Source organism: Bos indicus x Bos taurus, chromosome 8 (assembly GCF_003369695.1).
Source record: "Bos indicus x Bos taurus breed Angus x Brahman F1 hybrid chromosome 8, Bos_hybrid_MaternalHap_v2.0, whole genome shotgun sequence".
NCBI lineage: Eukaryota > Metazoa > Chordata > Mammalia > Artiodactyla > Bovidae > Bos > Bos indicus x Bos taurus.
Window position 1 is genome coordinate 79,457,786 of NC_040083.1, and position 24,005 is coordinate 79,481,790.

The following is a 24,005-nucleotide window of genomic DNA, read 5'->3' on the forward strand; positions in this document are numbered from 1 at the left end:
AAAAGTAAGGTGCTTCTAGAGGGCACTAACATAAAAATCACACTTTTCAAATGCTAATATATGTCAACAAAACCAAATAACACCAACCAAAAAAAAAAAAAAAAATCAAAAAGTAAAACAAACCCCAACAAAGCTGTGGAACTATCAGCCACAAGCAATATTAGGTTATCATGTAAAATTAAGGTAACATTTTCGTTTGTTCAGTAGGGCTTCTCAAATAGTAGGCTATGGTTCTTTAAAAATATAGGCCTATGTTTTCTTTTTTTTTTTTTAATTGAAGTATAGTTGGTTTACAAGATTATATTAGTTTCAGGTGTGTAACACAGTAATGCAATATTTTTATACTCCCTTTTAAAGTTATTACAAAACAGGGAACTGTCTGGTGGTCCAGTGTTTAGGACTTTATGCTCTCACCGTGGAGGGCCCAGGTTCTATTCTTGGTCAGTAAGCTAAAATCCCAGAAGCTCTGCGGTGTAGCCAAAAAAATAAAAGTTATTACAAAACAATGGCTACATTCCCTACATATCCTTGTTGCTAATTTACTTTACATATGGTAGTTTGTCTCTCTTTATCCCAAAATATCCCTGTCTCCCCTACTGGTAACCACTAGTTTGTTTTCTACATGACTGAGTTTGTTTCTTAGGTTTTCAACAAGGTTTAAAGATGTAAAGAAATCTCCTGAGGAAATCTCAGGAGGAAGCATACTTACCTTTGTAAATACTTTCATAGTATAGCACAAATATTTCACTCTGGGATCAATGGCTGAATAAGCAGATAAGAGTCTTGTGTTATGAAGGGCCTGTTAAAAGGGAAATTATACTACCTTAAAAAAAAGTTTTAAGGTGAAATATTCTGAATAGGTTTACAGTGTAATTCATTTAAATTCATTTTTAAGATGAAGTCATTTAGACTGAAACTAATATTTTTCCCCTACAGAGTAGCTTTACTAACTTACTAGATAATAATTACAAGTGACATCTGATCTCAGGCCACCTTAGTCTAAACATACCTAGAAAATATGGGCTATAAAAATAATCAGTTCCCTTTAACTCAACATAAGATCTGTATCCCTGCCTATTATTCATATTAAATGTCCTTAGGGGCCAGAGAGGTTCCAGAGAGCCTCGAAAACAAACCAGGTCTGAGACCAAAGACACACACATACACACACACCAGAATTAAACAAAGTTCAAGCAAAAAAACAAAAAAACAAAAAAAACTTGCCACTCTGACCTCATTTTTAATGAATACTAATATTAACTCAATTCTGTGTTATATCCCCAGTCTCAGAACACTGCCAGACACTTAGTAAACACTAATAACTACTAAAAGAATGAATAGGATGAAATGAATGGCTTAATTTTACTTAAAGACTGAGTAAATTAAGAGATACTTCTTCCCCTTAAACCCCATAAAGAAAAAGTCTAGGGAAAATCTCACCAATGTGTTATACAAACTGATGTCCACTTCCAGACCGCTTCTCAAATGGAAGAACTTTACGATTGGCACCTTTGCTGTTGTAATAGGCAAGATGTTTCTCAATCCTAGGTTGGGAAACAAGATAGTATTATTAAACAAAGCAGCAGAGGGTATAAGTTGCTCTTATGTTCCAACATAGAATGAAGTAAACCTGGCTTTGGCTTGTCTCAGTGAGTCACTAAGACTAGTCAAAAAATTCTGTTATTAACAAACATGATACTTCTGGCAAAGTTTACATTTGTTAAACACATGAATATCTGAAGTACAAGAATCAATAAGGCAGACACTGCCCTTCAGGAACACTCCGGATCTTGTGTATGTGTATAGAGCTGTCAGTCTGATAAACTTCAAAACAGAGGAAACTACTACAGAATCTGGACTATGTGTGCCTTATGTATTCACACATTATATGAAGAAAAGCCCTACATCATATGAGTAATCATCTGAATGCCCAAAACAAAAGTTACTCATCATGGAGCTAGAAGCTATGTCAATGTAAGAAAAGAATCAGTGTCAACAGGAGAGAAGGATATTGCCTCAGCTAGGTTTTCACTATAGGCAAAAAAAGAGAAGGATGAGGGAATTTACCAGGCAAGGAAAACTGCACAGGGAAAGGGGAGCTCCCTGAAACAGAATGACAAGCTCAGGGAACTTCCATGGAATTGTGCTTGAGGGAAAGAAATAATGAATAACAGGATAAATGGTAAAAACTGAGAAGAGCCCAAATATGGAACAAATATATCCTTGGAGGCAAAGAGATGCCAATGAACTGGCAAAATCTGGGAAGAATCACTGACCATTGGAGGCACCGGGAAGAGAGACAGGATGACCATTATAAAAATTGACCTGGGATTGAATTATAATGGTGGCATGGGAATGCAGAGAAGCAGCAAGACATGTTTGAGAGCACCTCTAACTGGATGGGTTGGGGAAGAAGAAGTAGGGGAAAGGAAGGCTATAACAGAAAGAACATTCCCTGAACGCCCAGATTCCTTTACAAACATCACCATCTAAGACCATTCACCCTCACCCCAAAAATGACACAGACCCAGAGAAATGAACATGCTTAGGAATATGCAGTTGGTGAACTGTGGAGTGGGAATTCAAATCTAGGTATGTCTAACTCTATTGAACCTAGTCTAAGACAGGTTAATTATCACTTCATTCATTTCGGTGATTCCATGGATGTCAATGTCAACAACCAAGAAAGAGGATGTAGAAGGAAGAACAGCTAGTGGCGGTTGTAGCAGAAGGGAAGTGGAAGAGAGAAAGATGTGTTTATTCTGGGTGCTAAGGTCCGAGCTCCTTTTGAGAGAGTTAAATGGTGACATCTAGAAGGACAGATGCCTAGTGATCTGGAATTCAGAAAAAAAAGTATGCAGATGAAAGGAATTTCAGCAGAAAAGGTCTGCATGGGAGACAGAAGAAGTCTAACTTATACTGATGGGGAGAAGGGGCAAGGAAGCTCCTATTTATTGAACACTCAACAAGTCAGGCCTTGTACTGTAATGTATTATTTTTCTTAATCTTAAATCCTATTGTTGTTGTGCCCGCTTTACAGATGAGAAACTGAGTGCTTACAATGAAGGTGAGTGACTTTTTGGAATCACACAGCCAGCAAGCAGGGACCCAAGATTTAAAATTAGGGAGTCTGATTTTAGAAGCCACCATTAAATTACTTTGCTATGGTGGCTTTAAATTAAGTATCCTTTTTTTTTCATCTCCTTCCTAGATGGAGAAATTCTAGAATTTGACACTGTTAATTCACCATTATGACATTTATAAACCTGTCCTCTAGGATTTATTCACAGTATATCATCCTGGTTCCTATTTTACCATTCCAACAGCTCCTTTTTCAGTGTCTTTGCTTAATTTCTACATTTATAAATTAAAGCTTGGTCCTCAACCTCTCTCATAATCCCACAGAACTGTTTTATTCTTGGCCTCTTCCTTCAAGGTTTTCAATACAAAACTGTTTCATTTTGTTCTTCAATCTTAACTGGCAACTCTACATTTCTAACTCTACGTTTCTAACTGCTTGCTGGACTGTTGTTAACTCTTAGAGATTATAGCTTCATGGCAAACTATCACTCCACACTGGTGTTCTCTACAAACATTCCCATTCCCATTTCTTAGTTCAGATATCAGCCTAAACCCATATTTCCTACTTGCAGGTTCTGAATCTAGGAAATATGCCTTTGGAATCTCTCATATTCTCTTCCTTTTAGGATCACTGGCATCTGGTTAAGATCCTTCTGCCCTGTCCCTTAGACTGTATCTTCCCTAAGAGCATACCAGCTGCCTAAAAAGTTCTGCTTTTATTGGGTTTCTTCTCTCGAACACAGTTCATTCACATTTTCTTACTAGTTCCCACTTGAAACTCCTCTCAAAATGTATCAATCTTCTCATTGTCCTACAAAATTGATTACAGTGATTCTCATAGACACATCCATGCATCTTTGGAATGACTTCTCATCTTATCCTTTTCAAATCAAGTTCATCAATATCATGAGATCAGAACAAGCCCATCTCTTCCATGAACCTTCCCTACCCAACTCTTTCCCCAAATCTCTCTCTCCTCATAAGTTATTTAATACTTACTGTAGGCTCTACAAGTTATTTTAATAAATGAATACCATCATACATTATTCCATACCCTATGAGAGTATCTTACCTTTGAGATCCAAAAGTTGTCAAAGGAAAGACCTGTAGACTTATTTTTCTATCCTACCTACATGCCCAACACAGTGCTGAGCACATAACAAACACCCAATAAAATATGTGGGAAAATTGCTTTCTTAATCACTGCTTTCTAGCTATTATTCAATTTTTGCTCCATGCAATCTGTATTACATTGTAATCTGCATATAAAAGTCATTTTCAGTCTAAAAATAGGTCTAAAAAATGACCTATTTTTAACATGGTTCATTCTTAGAAAGTATAGGTTTTTTTAGGAGAAAGGGAAGTGATGTCTGCAGCTTAATTGCAAACGGTCCAGAAAAAATTACGAGGAAGCAAGAGATAGGATGATAAATCAAATGTGGTAAAATGTTAACAACTGGTGCATCTGAACGAAGGGCAGACAGAATTCTTCGTACAATTTTTGCTGATTTCCTTTACATATGAAATTATTTTAAAATCAAAAGTCAAAACCTACCTCACTATGAAATATCTAATAGTCATGGCAACATAGCAATCTAGTTTCTTTGTATAATCTTCAAAAACAAAAATAAAAAAGCATATAGTTTTGAGAGGTAAAATTCCCATAATGCTTATTTCAATGACCATAAAAATTATATCAAAGCACATTAAAAAAAACACTGATGCTCTAGGTTACTTTTCATTAGGAATAAAACAAAATTAAGATTTTTCCCCCTGTTATTTAAAATCACATGGTATCCTCTTTAAACTCCTGGAAATCAAAAATGCAAATATAGGGGGTACTCCAGGTGCATACTTATGTGTGCATGCCCATGCTGTGGATTTAAATCTACTTTTGACTAAGATATAAGAAAGCGTTTTATGGATGGTCCGTAGATTTAAGTTTCACAAAGGCAAGGACCACATCTTGCTCACTTTCATTTTTAACTCTTAGCACAGACGTTTGATGTACCACATTTTAAAAGACTCTCACTGTTAACAGCATCCACAGCTACCTCTGACAAAGAGAGGCAGAAGAATATGTTAATGGCATTTCAGCTCTGTGCACAATTACAGAACCTGTACATTTTTTGCAGCCGTAAATACTTGTCCAGGGTCATGCACAACTTGCTGAACAGCTGCAAGTACAATCCATCATCCCAGTCTGTAGCACTTTTCACTAAACTTCACGTCATGGCCAGCAACCTCTACCTACACTTTGATTTACACTATGTTGATAAGGCAAAATGATTCCCAAAGTTTCTTGTGTGTATAGTATACATTTTGTCATGAAATAAAACCAAGGCAACAATATGCATACAAATTATAACCAATTCCTCAGTTTTTCATACTTAACCACACAGATTTGTTTCAAAGACACCAATGCTATAAATGTTATATGAGCCACTACACTGTTTCAGTCATTTGTAAATTTTAAGTATGCAAAACATTAATAAAAAAGATGAGAATATTTTTTAGATAAAGCTTATAGAGGTACCTGAATGCTTTTTGAGGACTCTTGCCAATTCTTCAATAGTTCTTACACAGTCCAACTCCTGCAACAAAAATGGCAGAGACTGAATCAAAAACAGAAGACAGGTTCTTAACCCTGTTTTGGTTTCATTTCCTCCAGAAATAATAAAATTAAATTCAAATTGTTGTATATTGATTTTTCTTTTTTAGGTGAGCATTAATCCCTACGCATAGGAATATCCTAAGGATATAGAAACCCTCATGCACCCTACTTGCTAACTGCTCTTAAAAGAGCAGGAAAGGCTGAAATCAGTGTCCCCAGAAAAGTCTCTGAACCACTAAGAACCTCCAATTTCTTTCCTCTATGTGACAGAATTAATAAGAGAGAGCTTCTGTGGCCTGTCTTATTCATTCTGGGTAGATCTTCATTATAGCTTAATTAAGAGCTGATGAACTGCTTTGGGGTGTGATTAAGCTCAGATTATTTCTCCAGAGGACTAGTTGAACATATAACACACAAAAAGAAAGTTCTACAGCAAATATGAGTAACATTTCAAATATTTAAAAACATTTGGGCTGACCTTTTTAACATTAAGTCCTTTTGTTGGTTAGTTGGTTATATACTTACCAGAATTTGGAATTTAATTTAGAAATGCCCTCACAACTAGTTTATTAATCATGTAAAAATTCAATCTCAATGATGTATAATCAGATCATTCATATACTGGACCCAATCGTCCTTATCCACCTTATTCATCAAAGTCACGCCAGATAACCTGTGGCTATTTTCTCAAATCAGATGCATCGTCAAGGGACAAAACCCCGAAACTCAGAAAAGGCATAAGAAGATCCAGAGCAACAGCAGCACCACTGATTTGGATGCCCAGTATTTGGACTACTGTTGTAAATAAAAAAGGCGATGGATTTAGTACTTCTTAAACTTTACACCTTTTCACAGTATTTTATATTTGACAAATGCCATCAAGGTTGGCAAATCTTTTCTGCCTTGTGGGCCATGTTGCAAGGACTCAATCCTGGAGTTAGAGTGAAAGCAGATGTAGACCATACATATATGAAAGGGTGTAGCTGAATGCCAATGAAACTGACATAAAAAAAAAAAAATAAAATAACAGGCTGTAGGCTGTAGTTCACTGACTTCTGACATACACGATCCAAGCTGAGGTGCACAACAACCTTCTGAGGCAAGGGAAATCTCATTTCTGTATTAGAGATAAGCAACCAAAGACAGACAAGTCTGTCTTGAATCCTAGCACTCTTTTATCCCTGTACCATGGGCTTCCCTGGTGGCTCAGCTGGTAAAGAATCTGCCTGCAATGCAGGAGACCTGGGTTCGATCCCTGGGTTAGGAAGATCCCCTGGAGAAAGTAAAGGCTACCCACTCCAGTATTCTGGCCTGGAGAATTCCCTGGAGTGTATAGTCCATGGGGTCACAAAGAGTCGAACACGACTGAGTGACTTTCACTTTCATCACTGTATCACACTGGCTGCCTGCTAAAACTTCACAGAAAACCTTATGTGGGTGTACTTATGCACCTGAGTCAGCCTAGTGGCTATGCCAAAGGGACACTGGAAAGGTTAGTTTGGCTTTCTAGAATTCCCAGATGTGGCTTTCATATCCAGTTTGCATTACAGGTTGGAAGCACAAGCCTTTCTACTCCTCATGTTCACCTCTAAACTTCTAATGTATTTATTTGGCCAGACTGTGCCAAATGGCATACTCCATATGATATACCCTGATAAATTAGGAAAATACTATGCTGAATTGTGAATCAAGATTGTCAAAACACACGCCACAGCAAATCCAAGTTTTATGTGGTCACTGTACCTCAGCAGTTTCAAGTCCGTTAATTGTCATGCAGACATCAAGGTCACTCTGTTTGAACCCAAATCCATTTTTGGAGGAGCCAAACAAGCTCAATTTAGTTCCTGTTAGGGATACATGAAAAGTAACAACTAACCTGAGTACATTTAATTTTCTGATCAAAGCAACTCTCTTATGAATTAAAAGTACTCAGTTATTAACTGTTCTATAATAATCTCATAATAATTATTTTCTTTTATTAACTAGTCTTTTATTATAAATTACTTCCTCTCAAAATTTACTATAAATAAATACAAGCTATAGAAGACACGAAAGACTATCAAATGTCACTTTATTGTTAGATGCAAGGCCATTTCAAGGAAAATGTGGATCACCTCAGCACATTTAATAATGTAAGCTTACTACTTTCTAAATAAATTCACTTTTTAGAGGTCTGAACCTTGACTCTCAACTAATAAATGAAGTTCACATGTATCTGCTAAGTGAAATACTACACTGCAACTGTCTTCTCCATTGGCAAACTAGGACTGGACAGACCTAAACCATCCTAGAAGTATCACAAAACAAAGAGGCCCTGTCCCCACCATCACTGCAAGACTGCCCTCTTATGCTCAAAATTAATGCTTTTACTAAAGCTAAACAATTATTTACCTGGAAACTCCTGCCTTATGAAATTTTCTAGGTTTTGCCGAATATGTTCACGTGCCTGATCTTCTAGAACAGTTGGAGAAAAATCCTCTGTTTAAAATAAACAGATACATTCAGAAACAAAGATTGTTCACATTCTCTGAAAAATATTTTTCAATAAACCTAATTAGCTAAAACAAACAACCAACCAAATCCTAAATTTTGTGTCTTTTTAGTAGACAGTATCAAGCAATGTACAATAAAGATGCCTTTTTCAAAGAGTCTATCACCAAGAACTGTTCCTGAGATGGAAACCAGTCTTCACAAGGTTTCTGTTCCTGGGTTTCACAGAGGCCAAAAGAGCCCGAAAAAGGCAGAGGGTGAACACAACAGTTTGTGAGCATGTATTTATACATATATATAAAACACATTTTATATGTGTGTGTGTCTGTGTGTATATATATATATATATTCACATTTTTCCCCCTAAGGAGAACTAGTAGTTTTCTTTCATCACTTACACTCTCCAAAGAGATTTAAAGAACAAATCTCCAATTAAGAACAAGTGACTTATGGCACAGACAGACATCTTAACATGCAGCAATGTAATGTGTCATAATCTTCCACTCTTAGCAGCTGCATGCCTCTTCATCAAATGGTTTTCCTTGTAGAACTTAAACCTCAGCACACCAACACTTCCCCAAACTGATGTTCCTTAAAGGTTATTAACTAGCATTAATTAAAAAGTATTCTAAGCTCACATTTTAGAAATATTAGTTATTAAATAAGCTTTTTACCTAAACATTTCCAGGAGCCTTTATCATGCTAATATGCCCTGAAAATCTCTAAGGGAGGGGGCAGGATATACAGTTATTCCCCCCTGACATTTGGAATACTTCTTGTTACTAAATACTATTAATGGCAGGTACCTAGAAAAGCATTTCAAGGAACACTAGTTGGAAAATGATAGTACTCCAATCATAAGACTTAGAAGATTCTCCTTCCCTGTCTTTAACAAGTATTTATTGCATGTCCCAAATGGAACACGATACACTGAGTACTATGGATACAATACACAATGCCAAAGACTTAGTCTGGATAATGAAGCTAATGGGTTAGTGAATTAGATTAACTCTTGAGAAAACATCAATTTAATATTTTGACAAATAAAAAGAAATGTTAATAACTTACTGTAACACTGAATGCAAACTTGATCTAAGATATTTGAAAATTTGGGTGTTAATGGTGGCAAAGGTTCCAGCTGAATTCTTTTGAAGTCTTCAGGACAGTCCTTCTTTAGATGACCCTCTCGTTTGCATAAACTGCAAACTACTGTAGGAGACTGCAGGAAGATGGCAAAGCAAAATAACACTTAAATAATGGAGCCTTGAATCTTTTTTCCAAAGTACACATTGTCCACCTCACATTCCAAAGGAACGAAAATATAGTGGCATGGCCACTCCAAACACACTCAGGAGAAAAAGGTAGTTATTTTGACTACCAACAGCATTTCCTTTCTCCTCTGCAAATTCCCAAGAGATTAATGAGGGCAGTGGACCTAGTGGCTGCACTGGAGTGAACCACTACTGAGACAGGTGAGAGCCCTGGTTTAGTACATGAAAATCCAAAGTACATGCATTAAAACTCTTTCAAATCTCCTAGTTCCATGTATAGGAGTGGTACTGATTACCTTGCCTCTGGTGAAGGTGAGTTTACTAAATTCATAGAAGAAATCAGACTGGTTCACAGTTGAATTTTCCTCACATACACTTTCTTCTTTAAGGCTGATTTTATTAAGTTCCGTTAGTAGGTTTCCATCTACATGGTGTTTTCCACATTCTTTCAAGTCTTCATACTTAGCAGATCCATCTAATTCCACATCCTCTTCAGACAGGGCATCCTCATCACCTGATCCAGTGAAGGTGTTGTCTAATTCATCTCCATTAGCAATGTCATCCTCATCTTCCCTTCGGGAAATGGAGAGCCGGGGTTCTTCTTCCTCCTCCTCGTCCTCCTCTTCCTCATCAGAGTGAAGGATTCCTGATATCTGGCTCTGTCTTAAAGGGGTAAAGTGGCTTACAGCATCTCCAAGTTCATTGGTACCTTCTATGCTTTCTTCATCAACATCAGCCTTGGCATATGAAGGAGGAAATTCATCATACTCTGTAGCTATAGGATTTCTGAAGCCTTCTAGATCCAAAGTGGTATCTGTCTCCTTAGTTCCTGAGCTGCCACAGGTGACAAGCGCTCCACACTTGCTACTACTTAAAGCCTGATCATCAGCAGTCAAAGGATGCTTGCTTTCCTTTCCATTTTTTTCTTTCTTATTTTTACTTCCTGTTTCTTGATGATGTACTTCAATGTCCTTAGAGTCACCAGAACTGACTTTTGCCTTAATACAGTCAGAGTTTTCCAGGTGGACACTGATGTGTGAGTTTCCCATTTTCTCTGCTGATGGGCTTTCAAAGTTTTCATCAGTCTCTTTAAGAGTAAGTGGCTGGGCCTTGCAGGTGTTTGCAGTTGAACTGGCAGCACCAGAACCTTGAGCCAAAACTGAGTTTTTGAGTTTATCACCTTTCGCTTGTACCTCTGGATCATGTTTTGCTATTTCTTTAGAACGTTCAGAAGTACAGCTGACAGTACTCAGAGGCTTTGGAAGGCTGGATTTCATAACTTTGTGTGGAAGAGCAAAATATTTATATGTTGTCCTTAAACAATGAAGTATATATTCAAACACAGGTTGATTATTTAGGGTCCTTGCCACATTTCTTTTTATAGAGTAGGGATCTGTAATGAAAAAAAAAAATCCACTACTTCACACACTTCTATTTTATGTTTTAAAAACCAGCCTGCTACATAGATAAAGACAACAAATAAGAAACAGTACAACTTATCATTTATCTTATGCGCTTTTTTTTAAAAACTGGGGATGGGGAGTAAGAAGATACAGTTTTAAAAACAAAAAGAAATGCTTTCTTAAACATCTGCTCTATGAAGAGAACCCATTCTATTCAGAACCATTACCCCTTCCCTACTCTGTCCTATGACTGTGGAGGTAAAAAAAAAAAAGTCATCAGTGTGGCTCTCATGCCCTTGGGAAGCGGGGTCTTCCCTCCGGGCTCTGCTGAGTGCTCTGCCTCCCCACTCAGCCAGGCCCTGTGGTTTGTAGAGCTTACCTCCACTCTTCTGCCCTGGGAAGCCCCATCACTGAACTGGCTGGACTGAATTCAGGGGCGAGAGGGAGGCACCAGGAGGAGACACCACTTCTCTCAATCTTTTCTCCTCCCCTAGAACTCCAGCAGGTTAGGCAATTGGCCAGAAGAGCTGAGCCAGAGAAACTGCAGGGGAGGGTTTAAAAATGTGAGATCCCCATGACTGCACACAGAATTTATGCAAAATGCAAAAAACCCTCTTATGCAATATAAGGCTTGAAAAAAATCAAGCAAAAATAAGAGAATTCCATTTAGGAGGTTCTTTAAATTATTTGAAGGAGGAGAATTAAGATTTCTAGAGGGGTTCCCATCTCCTGACTTTGTAAAGCTGATAGGAGCTCGTCCACTTAAAGGAGTCTACAGGGCACACCAGTATGTCTTTCATATAATGGTTTCAAACTCATTTAAGAGCTAAGTGTTTTTAAAGAGAAAAGGTGTTTTTATGAATAAGTTCTAAATATTACTGCAGGTATTCCAAAAACAAACTCTCTCCATGGAGAGAAATTTAATGAAGAATGCTGTTTTTCATGAGAAAAGGTATTTTCCTCAACCTCTGTAAAACTAAACAACATCAATAACAATTCATGAAAGGACTGAATCTAAAGATTCAGAAATGATAACAGCGAAGAGGAAAGGGGGATTTACATGTCACTTGGAAAAGACTTTTTAAGCATTTAAAGTTATTAAGCAATTTACAAAGAAAATAAGGACACAGACAGCTATTCCTTTTAGTTGCATGAATAATTATTTTTTATCACAGCACTTAAAAAACTCAGGATGAACAATTTGGTCCCTTGGAAAGATCTACTGTAATGCATGCAAGATTCTCGCTATCTACTTCACCTTTGGGGTCAGGCCTACCTTACACGTAGAAGCTGAAAAAAGATCGAAATAAAAAAGCATGCTGTTAGACTGATACCTTAAAAAAAGGGGGTGGGGTGGGGATGGGAATTAAAGATAAATATTTTGAGATACCTTCAATGGCAATGCGTTTTTTGGGCCAATCCTTTGATTCACGAGATATCGATTCTTTGACACGGATACTTATCACTAAATCAGCCAAATTAAATTCTAAAGCATAGAATCGAAGCAATTCCACCCAGAGTTGCCCAATTGGTACTGAAGGCTGCTGTTTTGAATCAAATATTAATGGTACCTATTAACAGCAAAGAGAAAATACACAGGTTATTTCAGATGTCAGTACAATCTGAAAAATCAGAGATCTTCAAGCATCAAATTAAATATATCTGAAAAACCTTAGCAAGGATATGAATCGGCAGTCTATCTTGATAAATCACATTCTAGGTTCTATTTTGATTGTGAGGAACAGCATTCCTTCACTGAATTCCGGGATTAAAGTTATGTTAAAACCTAGTCAGTATCATAGGAATAGACAGGCAGCACATAACCAAGCAGCACTTCTAATTTTGAAGTCTTAAGGGCCGGTGGAGAGAACTGTGCTTCACTGCTGCTACTCTCAGCACTGAGTTCTTCCTGTTCCTGCCGCCGGAGGGCGCCTTTACACCGTTAAGACACAGAAATGGACTGCAGTTGTTTGCATAGAGTAGAAGGAAAAATGTTCCTCTCACTTGCTCTGAGAAGTTACATTAAGTTCATTGGTTCTTCCAGCAGCAACTGATTTTAAAGTCGAATAAATAACCCTTGATATCAGAAATTAATACAAGTTTTCCACTCACAGACTCATGATGTGACATACTGTGATATAATACAGTGGAAAGTTCAAAGGACTTAGAAAAGAAAAAGAGGGTCCAAATACTGACTTTGTCACGTCACAGGTTTTGACTGCTTTGTGACTTAGCTTCTTCATTCTTGGACTGGCAGTATAGCTCAGAAGCGAAGAGAACTGGCTTTTGAATAGTACATGCTAAGCTTTCAAATCCAGCTCTTACATTTACTAGCTGTGTCTGATCCTGGTGATGGTATATAAGCTGTCTAAGCCTCGGTTTCCTCATCTGAACAATGAGGATCATAGTACCCACCTCATAGGGCTGTTGGGAGGACTGAGTGAGAGAGAGGCTGTTAAGAGCTTAGCACAGTGCCTGGCACACATGTTCAAAAAATGGTCGCTATCATTATCTGCAGAGTAGGGATGATACCACCTATAACACAGGATAGTTATGAGGATTAAATCAGAAACAAGGGAAAGCATCTGGTAGACTGGTTGCTGTCTGTATTTTTTCATTTAGATATAGTCTTTTTAAATACAAGAAATCCATTTATCATTGAAACCATGTCACAACTGTAAGATGCTCTTAAGAGGTAATTTAGTTCAACTCCCATATGCTACAAGAGAAGGAACTGAAACCCAAAGAGTTTATGTGGCTTGTGTGGCAGAAGAACAACGTCTCCTGATCCCAGGCCAGTGCTCTTTCACCACACTATGAAATGTCAACACTGTCCAGACCTCACTTAATTTTAGAAGTGGCAGCATGATTAATCTCTCCAATTAGCATTCAAATGCGAAGATAAAAGTATTTAAGTAGTCTTTCAGCAGTAGCCTTTCCTTCTAGGGTATACAAATTTGCTTCCAGTTGCACTTTAGTATATTAAGCTTCAAAATAAGTGGTGTGGTCACAGATTTATTCAGTAAATCTCAACACAAAGGTTCTGTGAAATAAAATCATCAGGTGGATTTAAAAACTAAACCAGATTAAAAATGTAGTTGTTTTGGTCCCACAAACAACAGTTGAGGACACGGAGAAAACCCCAGAAATGGAAAGTTCCATTAGATCTCACCTCTTTATCCATATATTCAACATCTCATATTGTGAAATGACTTCACAATATCATAACACGGAACTTAAGAGACCTCTGACATACCTAGACTAGTGGTACTTACATTATTGTTATTTTTTTTAAAACAGAGAACACTGTATTTTTCAAATAAAGTAAGACTAGTAGCTAGCATTTACTAAATGCTTTACCATATACACTTCATGGGAAATAGATGGGGAAACAGTGGAAACAGGGTCAGACTTTATATTTTTGGGGTCCAAAATCACTGCAGATGGTGACTGCAGCCATGAAATTAAAAGATGCTTACTCCTTGGAAGAAAAGTTATGACCAACCTAGATAGCATATTCAAAAGCAGAGACATTACTTTGCCAACAAAGGTCCGTCTAGTCAAGGCTATGGTTTTTCCAGTGGCCATGTATGGATGTGAGAGTTGGACTGTAAAGAAAGCTGAGGGCCAAACAATTGATGCTTTTGAACTGTGGTGTTGGAGAAGACTCTTGAGAGTCCCTTGGACTGCAAGGAGATCCAACCAGTCCATTCTCCAGGAGATCAGCCCTGGGTGTTCTTTGGAAGGAATGATGCTAAAGCGGAAAACTCCACTACTTTGCCCACCTCATGCAAAGAGCTGACTCACTGGAAAAGACTCTGATGCTGGGAGGGATTGCGGGCAGGAGGAAAAGGGGACGACAGAGGATGAGATGGCTGGATGGCATCCTTGACTCAATGGAAGTGAGTTTAAGTGAACTCTGGGAATTGGTGATGGACAGGGAGGCCTGGTGTGCTGCGACTGGTGGGGTTGCAAAGAGTCGGACATGACTGAGCGACTGAACTGAACTGAACCACCATATGCTCGGCACTGAGTTAAGCATTCTATAAATCGATGACCCTATGAGAAGGTACAGTATCATCTCCATTTACAGGTGAGGAAACTGGGACACAGAAAGATTAAATCACCTGCCCAAAGTCACAAAGCTAGAAGTGGGTGAGCTGGGATACAAATTCAAATATTCTGGCTCCACAGTCTGTGCTCTTAGCCAACACTGTGCCAACAACCCACACAGACAAATGACACAAGTGGTGTGTTCTGGTGGCAGCTCAGGTAGGTGCCACCACCATTCTCTTCCCCTCAACAAAACCAAGAATATGTGATTCACCAATATCTCCCCATTTTAGGCCAGAGTAAACAAGGGCTACAGGAGTGACATGACCTCTTTGTGAAGAGCTAGGATTAGAATCTGAGTCTCAGAGGTATTTTGTGGATATTACTGTCATTTTATCCCAAAGGGATATGGGAAAGCTCATGGAGTCAAGGACTGTTTACCAATTTGGGTCAGAATCCTACTGTTATGTTGCTTAGATTTTTGTTTGAAATTCTAATGACAGCTTGTTCCTTGTTCATAAATTCTCCTTCTCACTACTAACTGTATGAGTAAGGACAAGTATACTAGCATAGGCTTATTCACTGTTATTTTAGCAATTTGAGGTTAGTTAACTTTTCTTATATTTAAACCTCATAATATAACCTAAGACCTAAGCTCTTGCAGGATAGATAGGAACTTATTTTTGAATTCTCAGCCTCTTTCATAGCACCTTACACAGAGAAGAAACCACGTAACTGTGGATTCAATGATTTGCAATTTTACCTTTTATTCCTTGTCTATTCAAAGAACTGAACAGACTAGAAATTAAACAGTTATGAAATAATTAAAGATAGTTGAGAAAAGAAGAAAAGAAGACTAACACATAAACTCCACAATTAACAACTGAATTAAAAATAAATGGTAAGACCAGACATGACAGAGAACAGACCTGTCCCCTTTTAATGGCCATTTCCTTTGGTGCCTCCTCTTTTGTTGAGTCCACATCCCCTGCAACATTATCAGTGTATTCCCAGACCACAGAGTCTTTCTCAATTTCTTTAAGGTTGAAGTTTCCTAATTTGTTTAGTGAGAATCCTTCAATCTAGGAAAAATTAAACACACATTACAAGGCAGAAATGATTTTTAAAACAATCAGAGCATAAATCCTGGAAGAAATGAAAAGTAACACAGTTCACTGAAAATATGAAAGGCATCTTTTATCAAAAGATTATCTTTGAGACATCTGTAAATTTAAAGAGAAAAATTCAAGGTTCTGATTTACAAAAGAAATGGTGATTTTTGGAAATAGTGAAGTGAAAGTTGCTTGGTCATGTCCAACTTTTTGCAACCCCCATGGACTATACAGTCTATGGAATTCTTCAGGCCAGAACACCAGAGTAGGTAGCATTTCCCTTCTCCAGGGGATCTTCCCAACCCAGGTCTCCGGCATTGCAGGTGGATTCTTTACCAGCTGAGCCACAATGGAAGCCCTTTTGGAAATAATTTTTTAGTAAATAGTCTAACAGACCACGGCCTAGGCCTAAGGCCATGGTTCTGGTGTAAAACCACCTAGGCCCAAACCTCACTCTCTTAGGTGCTAGCTGTGACACTTTCAGTAAGGTCCTTGTTTTATGTCTCAGGTTCTTGTAAAAAGGGGTAACACTAGCATCTCCTTAATGGGACAGTTATGGAAAAAATAATGGACATAAAGCATTTAGACAGGGCATGGCATATAGTAAGCGCTCAATAAACATAAAGCATTTCTTTGGACATGGTTAAGATGCTAAAGAAAACCATAGGCTCAAAAGGTCTAAGAAATGTGGAACAAACGTGAACAGATTTCTTTACTCTAGGTATAGTGGGATTTTTCACAGCCTTTAAACATGCTAACGTACATAATGAATTATGGGTTAGGGTATGACTGTGGTAGCCTGATTCTCCAATGTATTTTCACATTAAATGGACAACTTCTGTGGTTTACCTGACAGAACAATCCCAAACCATAAGACATCATGTCGCTCCCCTGCTCAAAAAAATTTCCTTCTAACTCAGGATGAAATGTGGTCTTTTCTAGGGCCTAGGTGGTGCTTCCCAGGTGGCTCAGTAGTAAAAAAAGAGTTCATCTGAAATGAAGATGTGGGTTCAATCCTGGGGCTGGGAAGATCCCTGGTGGCAGGAAATGACAACCCACTCCAGCATTCTTGCCTAGGATATCCCACAGACAGTGCAGCCTATAACCCTTAGTAATTGTCCTGCAACTCTTAGATATTCTATTTCTTATTCATTCTTTTCTTCATCCTTGCTTTTCAGTTTAAGAAGTTTCTACTGAGTAAAGTTTACTGATTTTTTTTTCCTCTAGAGCCCTAAACATATTAAGTCTTATTATTAAAATTCCTGGTGAAATAATTCCAATGCTTGCTGTTTCTTCAAACCTATGACTTTGCCTTTTAGTACGCCTTATAATTTTTTTGTTGAAAGCTGGGTAAAACCCTGTGGTGTGAGGTTTTTTTCCTTTATCTGGCTGGAGTCAGGCAATGTACTGTTTTTGTAGCTGTAGACATCAAGGGGCTATAACTTCTGTTGGTATCCTTGTTTTTGTCTGCTCTACTGTTTTTGGGTTTCCCAAGAGACTTCTTAAATGAACTTTCTACTGTAACCTCATTATTACACAGTATGCCGAATGATGCTGCAGTGAGCTGTGAAGAGAGGGGAGATATCCTACAGTTCTATGATGTCTCAGTCTTTTAGTGAGACTGTGATCCTGGGCTCAACCGTCACTTCGTGTTTCTTAGTAGTCCTGCCAATCTGAGGTGAGACAGGGAACAACAGAACGTTGGAGTCGGGTATTTTTCCTTGCCCCAGGTCAGTCAGGCCCTGATAAATCTCAAGGTGGTTCAGTTCAGATTAGTTGCTTAGTTGTGTCCGACTCTGTGACCCCATGGACTGCAGCACACCAGGCTTCCCTATGCATCCCACCTCCTAGAGCTTGCTCAAACTCATGTCCATTGAGTCGGTAATGGCATCCAACCATCTCATCCTCTGTCATCCCCTTCTCCTCCAGCCTTCAATCTTTCCAGCACCAGGGTCTTTTCCAATGAGTCAGGTCTTCACAACAGGTAGCCAAAGTACTGGAGTTTCAGCTTCAGCATAGTCCTTCCAATGTATATTCAGGACTGATTTCCTTTAGGATCTCCTAGCAGTCAAGGAACTCTCAAGAGTCTTCTCCAACACCACAGTTCAAAAGCATTAATTTGGCGCTGCTCAGCTTTCTTTATAGTCCAACTCACATCCACGCAAGACTACTTGGAAAAACGATAACTTTGACTAGATGGACCTTTGTTGGCAAAGTAACGTCTCTGCTTTTTAATATGCTATCTAGGTTGGTCACAGCTTTTCTTCCAAGGAGCAAGCGTCTTTTAATTTCATGGCTGCAATCACCATATGCAGTGATTTTTTAGCCCCCCAAAATAAAGTCTCTTACTGCTTACATTGTTTTCCCATCTATTTGCCATGAAGTGATAGGACCAGATGCCATGATCTTAGTTTTCTGAATGTTGAGTTTTAAGCCAACTTTTTCACTCTCCTCTTTCACTTTCGTTAAGAGGCTCTTAGTTCTTCTTTGCTTTCTGCCATAAGGGTGGTGTCATCTCCACATCTGAGGTTATTGATATTTCTCCCAGCAATCTTGATTCCAGTTTGTGCTTCATCCAGCCTGGTATTTCGCATGATATACTCTGCATATAAGTTAAATAAACAGGGTGACAATATACATCCTTGACGTACTCCTTTCCCAACTTGGAACCAGTCCATTGTTCCATATCTGGTTCTAACTGTTGTTTCTTGACCTGCAACAGATTTCTCAGGAGGCAGGTTAAGGTGGTCTGGTTTTCCCAATCTCTTTAAGAATTTTCCAGTTTGTTGTGATCCACACAAAGGCTCTGGCATAGTCAATAAAGCAGAAGTAGATGTTTTTCTGGAACTCTCTTGCTGTTTTGATGATCCAGTAGATGCCGGCAATCTGATCTCTGGTTCCTCTGCCTTTTCTAAATGCAGCTTGAACATCTGGAAGTTCACAGTTCACTTACTTTTGAAGTCTGGCTTGTAGAGTTTTGAGCATTACTTTGTTAGTGTGTGAGATGAGTGCGATTGTGGGGTTGTTTGAACATTCTTTGGCATTGCCTTTTTTTGGGACTGGTATGAAAACTGACCTTTTCCAGTCCTGTGGCCACTGCTGAGTTTTCCAAATTGGCTGGTATATTGAGTTCAGCACTTTATAAGGAGGTTCAGTTCAGTTCAGTTGCTCAGTCGTGTTCGACTCTTTGTGACCCCATGGACTGCAGCACACCAGGTCTCCCTGTCCATCACCAACTCCGGGAGTTTACTCAAACTCATGTCCATTGAGTCGGTGATGCCATCCAACCATCTCATCCTCTATCATCCCCTTCTCCTCCTGCCCTCAATCTTTCCCAGCATCAGGGTCTTTCCAAATGAGTCAGCTCTTCACATCAGGTGGCCAAAGTATTGGAGTTTCAGCTTCAACATCAGTCCTTCCAATGAACACTCAGGAATGTTCTCCTTTAGGATGGACTGGTTTGATCTCTTTTCAGTCCAAGGGACTCTCAAGAGTCTTCTCCAACACCACAGTTCAAAAGCATCAATTCTTTGGCGCTCAGCTTTCTTTATAGTCCAACTTGGCTCTGGTAAAATTGTTCCCCTTGAGGGCAGGCTTTTACCTAAGACAGCAGAATGTTCTAGGCAATGTCAAATTGACAACCTATTTCCTGGATAGAGGATTTTTCCTGGATCTTTACCCTGAGAACCTGGTGGGTATTTCTGGAGATAAAACTCATGAAATGAGCACCCTATGAATGGGCCCTCTGCTGTTTTTCCACTTTCACACTTATCCAAACTGAACTTCCAGAATCACAGTTTTTTTTTAGCCTGGTAGTCGTTCCAGTGGCAGGATTCTGTTCCTGGGTTTCTGCTCTGACAAGTTATATACCTGCCTGTCTCTCCAATTTGGGGGCCAGTGGTTTTCTCCATGACCCCACTTCTCTGAAGGATCTAATAAGAGTTGTTGATTTTCAGCATGCTCAGCCTTTTTCTTTTTGTGAGGATGGAGTGATGACTTCAAGATCCTTATATGGTACACTGGACTGGTCAACAATCAGTCAGAGATGTGCTAAGTTGCCAGAAAGAATTAAGGGTTCCACTTCTCTGTATTTTCCCTCTTTGTTCTTTTTCCCCTTATTATTTGGTGGCCCAAGGTCCTCTGCCCAGAAAGAGGAATGGGTTTTCTACTAGTAAAGCCTTTAGGGTAAAGCCACTGAAAAACAGGAACTCACTGTGTTGGTCATTTGCTTAATTTTTGGCTTCTCTCTAAAGTCTGTCTGAGTTTTTCAGTCTCCAGAGCCTTCAGGTTGTTATTTTATGTGTTTTGTTGAGAATTTACAGCTGTTATTTCCAGAAGGATCACTTGTTTAGGAGTTCAAGCCTCCACCCAATAAGAGGAACTTGACTTTCTACTGAAGGGGAAAAAGATCACATCTGTTCTCCTACCTTGTTCTAGGAGTTCCACATTCATGATCTCATTTCAAAATTTCTCAGATGAGTCTTTCCCCAAGGCTCAGAGATTAAACAACTTGCTCAAGGTTATAAGGATTTTAGTGGCAAATCCTGGGTGACTCTCAGGGCTGGCAAACTTTTAACACTTGACGCTGCTCTTCTTTCTACTGTATTATCTGGCATTCTTAAAGCGAAAATATTTGTTTCCTAAGGGTTAACTTTATATAATCTAAAATAAGAACAATTCAAAAAAATATTTACTAGGAGACTAGTAAAATATTGTTGTAGGGGATAAAAGAGGCTAAGAAGACAGGGTTACAGCTAGTCATCATTCACAACTCACATATCAGTATCAAATGATAATAAAACGGAAATTTTAATTGGGAGTAAAAGGTCAGAGAGACAGTCTCCAACATGAAAGAGACCTGAGTAGGTTGGGAGAGAATGGCCAAAAGATTTTGAAAACACAGATCAGAGCACAGAAATATGATATTCTAAACTTCTTGACAAAGAATCTAATATTATTCACTCATGTATTACTTTCAGGGCTTAGTACAATGACTAACATACAGAGTGATTTAAAGATTTTGAAGAAGTTAACAGTTTGGATACTTTCATATACATAATTTTGAGGTTTTCAGTAGATTTTCTACAGAAACAGTGATAAAAAATATTTGGCATGAACAAGGCACTGAATTTCTTTTCTGTCACTTGCTGTATATTTTTGATTAATACTCTAGCAGAAACCAGCACACCGATACCTGACTAGTTTAAAAAGCTGAAAACTAAGATCACTTTGGCTCAGGCAGTAGTCTGTCTTATTTGATATATACAGTTCAATCCAGTGTTTGACCACTATATACTTGTTTTTGTCATTACATTTTCAATAAATAAATGGCATAATCAAAACCAAATTCTGTCATCTTAGAGAACTTCTAGTATTACTGCCAAGGAAATAATACACTTGGCTATAGACAAAGGTATTCAGGCTTCTCTTAAGCAAATCCTGAGGAGATTCCCATCACCAGAAGAGAAATGCTTTTTTTCCTGCATCTTCACATCAGTGATAGATGCCCACTTCAGAGATGATGAAGACACAAGAAAAGGCAGATTTCACTAAAACAGCAGTGATATGGCAACACAGCCAACCTCTTCTCAGGCATTTTTTTTTTTGCCCAGGAGTCCAACTGGTTTGGTTGTATCTTAAACTCCTATCTCTCTTGGATCAAAGTGAAAAGAAAAGTTCAAAGACTTTTTCAAAGACTTTCATATCAGACTTAGGTCTGATGAAAAGGGTTATTTGTCAACTAAGGGTTGACTTTGTTCTCTGACCCTTTTTTTCACCAGAACAGACTAGAAAGGATACCCTGAATTTTTTCATTTCAGTACCACAAGCACAAGAGAACTCCCTTTAGGCAACTGGGTTGCAGCACAGCAGACTGCAATTCCTAAAGCCAGGACAGTGTTTCTGTTTCAGCCTTTGTTCTCAGGGCCTGCCTGATAAAGGTCCTTGCTTAATTCTCAACATATTTAGTGTAAAGAAAAAAATTCTGTAAAGTCTTATTTTATATATATATATATATATATATATATATATATACACACACATAATATCCATAATTAAGAACTACAGCTCTGGAACATCTCCTCCTTAAATGATGAGAATCCTGCATATGGTAAGAAGACAAGTAGTTAAAATATTGGATGTATCACAGTAAGCTTTTACCAAGTGAGGCTTTTTATAAAATAAGGATACACATAAGACTTTTATGAAGGAATTTTACCGAGGGATTAAAAGTGAGGCATTTCAAGAGAATGAAAATAACCTCATTTTGACTTTGAGATGGCTCCTTCTTAAATCTTACTACTTGAATAAATCAGCTCAACTTTAATTTATCCAGAAAGAAAGAGTGGTCACCTTACTGAAGTCTTTTTCACATTAAAGATTACAGCAAAATATTATTTAAGAGGTGACTTCTAAGTTCTGCATCTTGTAGTATGAGTAGCAATCTCAGCACTTACATTTTCTTTTGTTTCACAGGGAACAGGATAGAAAGAGAACAAAAAGACCAGTAAAAGAAAGTGATAGCCAACTGAATGCTTTCTATGGTCTGTCTGGAGGTGATACATAAATTCAAGTATCAAATTATAAAACTGTACCCAAAGAAAATGTGTAGCAAATGACAATGTAGGTTCACATTCTTTGTCTGTAAACCTCAAGATCATGTGCTCCATAAATTATAAGTTTCTTCAGTTTAGAAAAGTAACAGTCTCCCTAGCAGAGTATATGGCAGCATCTTGTAGCCAAATACATTAATATTTCAGCAGTGAGAGGCATGAATTTTCACAATAATAGGATAAATAAATTCATGTCAGTTCTGGTTAGGTTTTTAGACTTTGAAATTACGCACAAGGGATTGTGGCCCCATAATAAAATCAATATTGGATACATAAGCAAAAAATGTTTTATACCCATGATCCTAGATAAACAGGCAGAAGGGGTTCTTTCCTCTGTTGAAGGAAGAAAATAGCCATCAGAGCAAACACATAAGGTGGTAAACCTCCTTCTTCAGGGCGATCTATACTGCAAAGCTACAAATGAGAGAAAAGAGGATAAGCATTCTTTTGTACCAGCTTGTCATTTATGCAATCTGGTCTAAAATCTGTTAATTCATTTCCATTTATCACGTGATTTACTCTTCAAAATGAAACTCCACAATGACAAAATACCCAACTTCCTTATACTTGTGTTGTAAACACATATTGTGGTTTTCAGTGACAGTTCCACTTCAAATTTTTCATTTTGTTAACTAAACTCACTTGTGAAAGGCTCTAAAAATCTATTTATTTTTTGATATCCATGCTAAGTCCATTCACTTGGTTCAAAAACTTGTTAATTAAGTCAAAATAATGATTCATAAAATAAACGTAAGCCAACTGGCTTTGCTCAGTTTAATGGCCCCCTCATGCTTAGCTGCTACCTCGAAAATGCATGCTTTGGTCAGAACCATAATTAGAGGAAAGAAAGCAGACAAACCGATTAGCATTAGCAGAAAATAACAACTTAGTGATGAAGCAGGAGGCTGCTTTCAAAGCACATCATATTGTGATTACCAATTCACTCACTTAAGAGTGGGGCATCCTCTGTCCCTGTTGCATCTTTGACTCAAGCAACAGGAATTATGTATTGTCACTGCCATGTCCGAATCCATAAAGCCTCTGGCTTTTTTCTACACAGAATCTCAAGTTTATAATCGTGATGGGACCTTACATTTTGGAGAAACGTTAAGATACTCTGGTGTTCATCTGAGCATTTCATTAGGATACCATGTTTAAAATACCGTAGAAATGTAAAGCAAGATTAGATAGTGGCTTTCATTTTTTGGGAGTCTTTGGGTATATTATCGGGGCTTCCCAGGTGGCTCAGTGGTAAAGAATCCACCTGCCAATACAGGAGATGCAGGTTAGATCCCTGGGTTGGGAAGATACTTTGGAGGGGGAAACGGCAACCCACTCCAGTATTCTTGTCAAGATTCCACGGACTGAGG

At 38.2% G+C, this 24,005-nt stretch overlaps 1 protein-coding gene across 11 annotated transcripts in view; it reads right to left on the reverse strand.

Annotated features, from left to right (window-relative positions):
- TUT7 (terminal uridylyl transferase 7) overlaps nucleotides 1-24,005 on the reverse strand; it is a 58,698-nt gene that overhangs the window by 21,267 nt on the left and 13,426 nt on the right. For all 11 annotated transcript variants that reach the window (XR_003512345.1, XR_003512341.1, XR_003512342.1 and 8 more), the window contains exons 10-19: nucleotides 22,930-23,049; nucleotides 15,842-15,994; nucleotides 12,250-12,430; nucleotides 9,753-10,849; nucleotides 9,254-9,404; nucleotides 8,087-8,173; nucleotides 7,439-7,539; nucleotides 5,618-5,675; nucleotides 1,441-1,544; nucleotides 710-799 (exon numbers count right to left, since the gene is read on the reverse strand). Coding sequence is in view for 6 of the 11 variants with exons in the window: in XM_027550161.1 (XP_027405962.1) it covers nucleotides 710-799; nucleotides 1,441-1,544; nucleotides 5,618-5,675; nucleotides 7,439-7,539; nucleotides 8,087-8,173; nucleotides 9,254-9,404; nucleotides 9,753-10,849; nucleotides 12,250-12,430; nucleotides 15,842-15,994; nucleotides 22,930-23,049 (2,142 nt within the window). In the remaining 5 variants the exon portion in view is untranslated. The remainder of the gene's footprint in view (nucleotides 1-709; nucleotides 800-1,440; nucleotides 1,545-5,617; nucleotides 5,676-7,438; nucleotides 7,540-8,086; nucleotides 8,174-9,253; nucleotides 9,405-9,752; nucleotides 10,850-12,249; nucleotides 12,431-15,841; nucleotides 15,995-22,929; nucleotides 23,050-24,005) is intronic.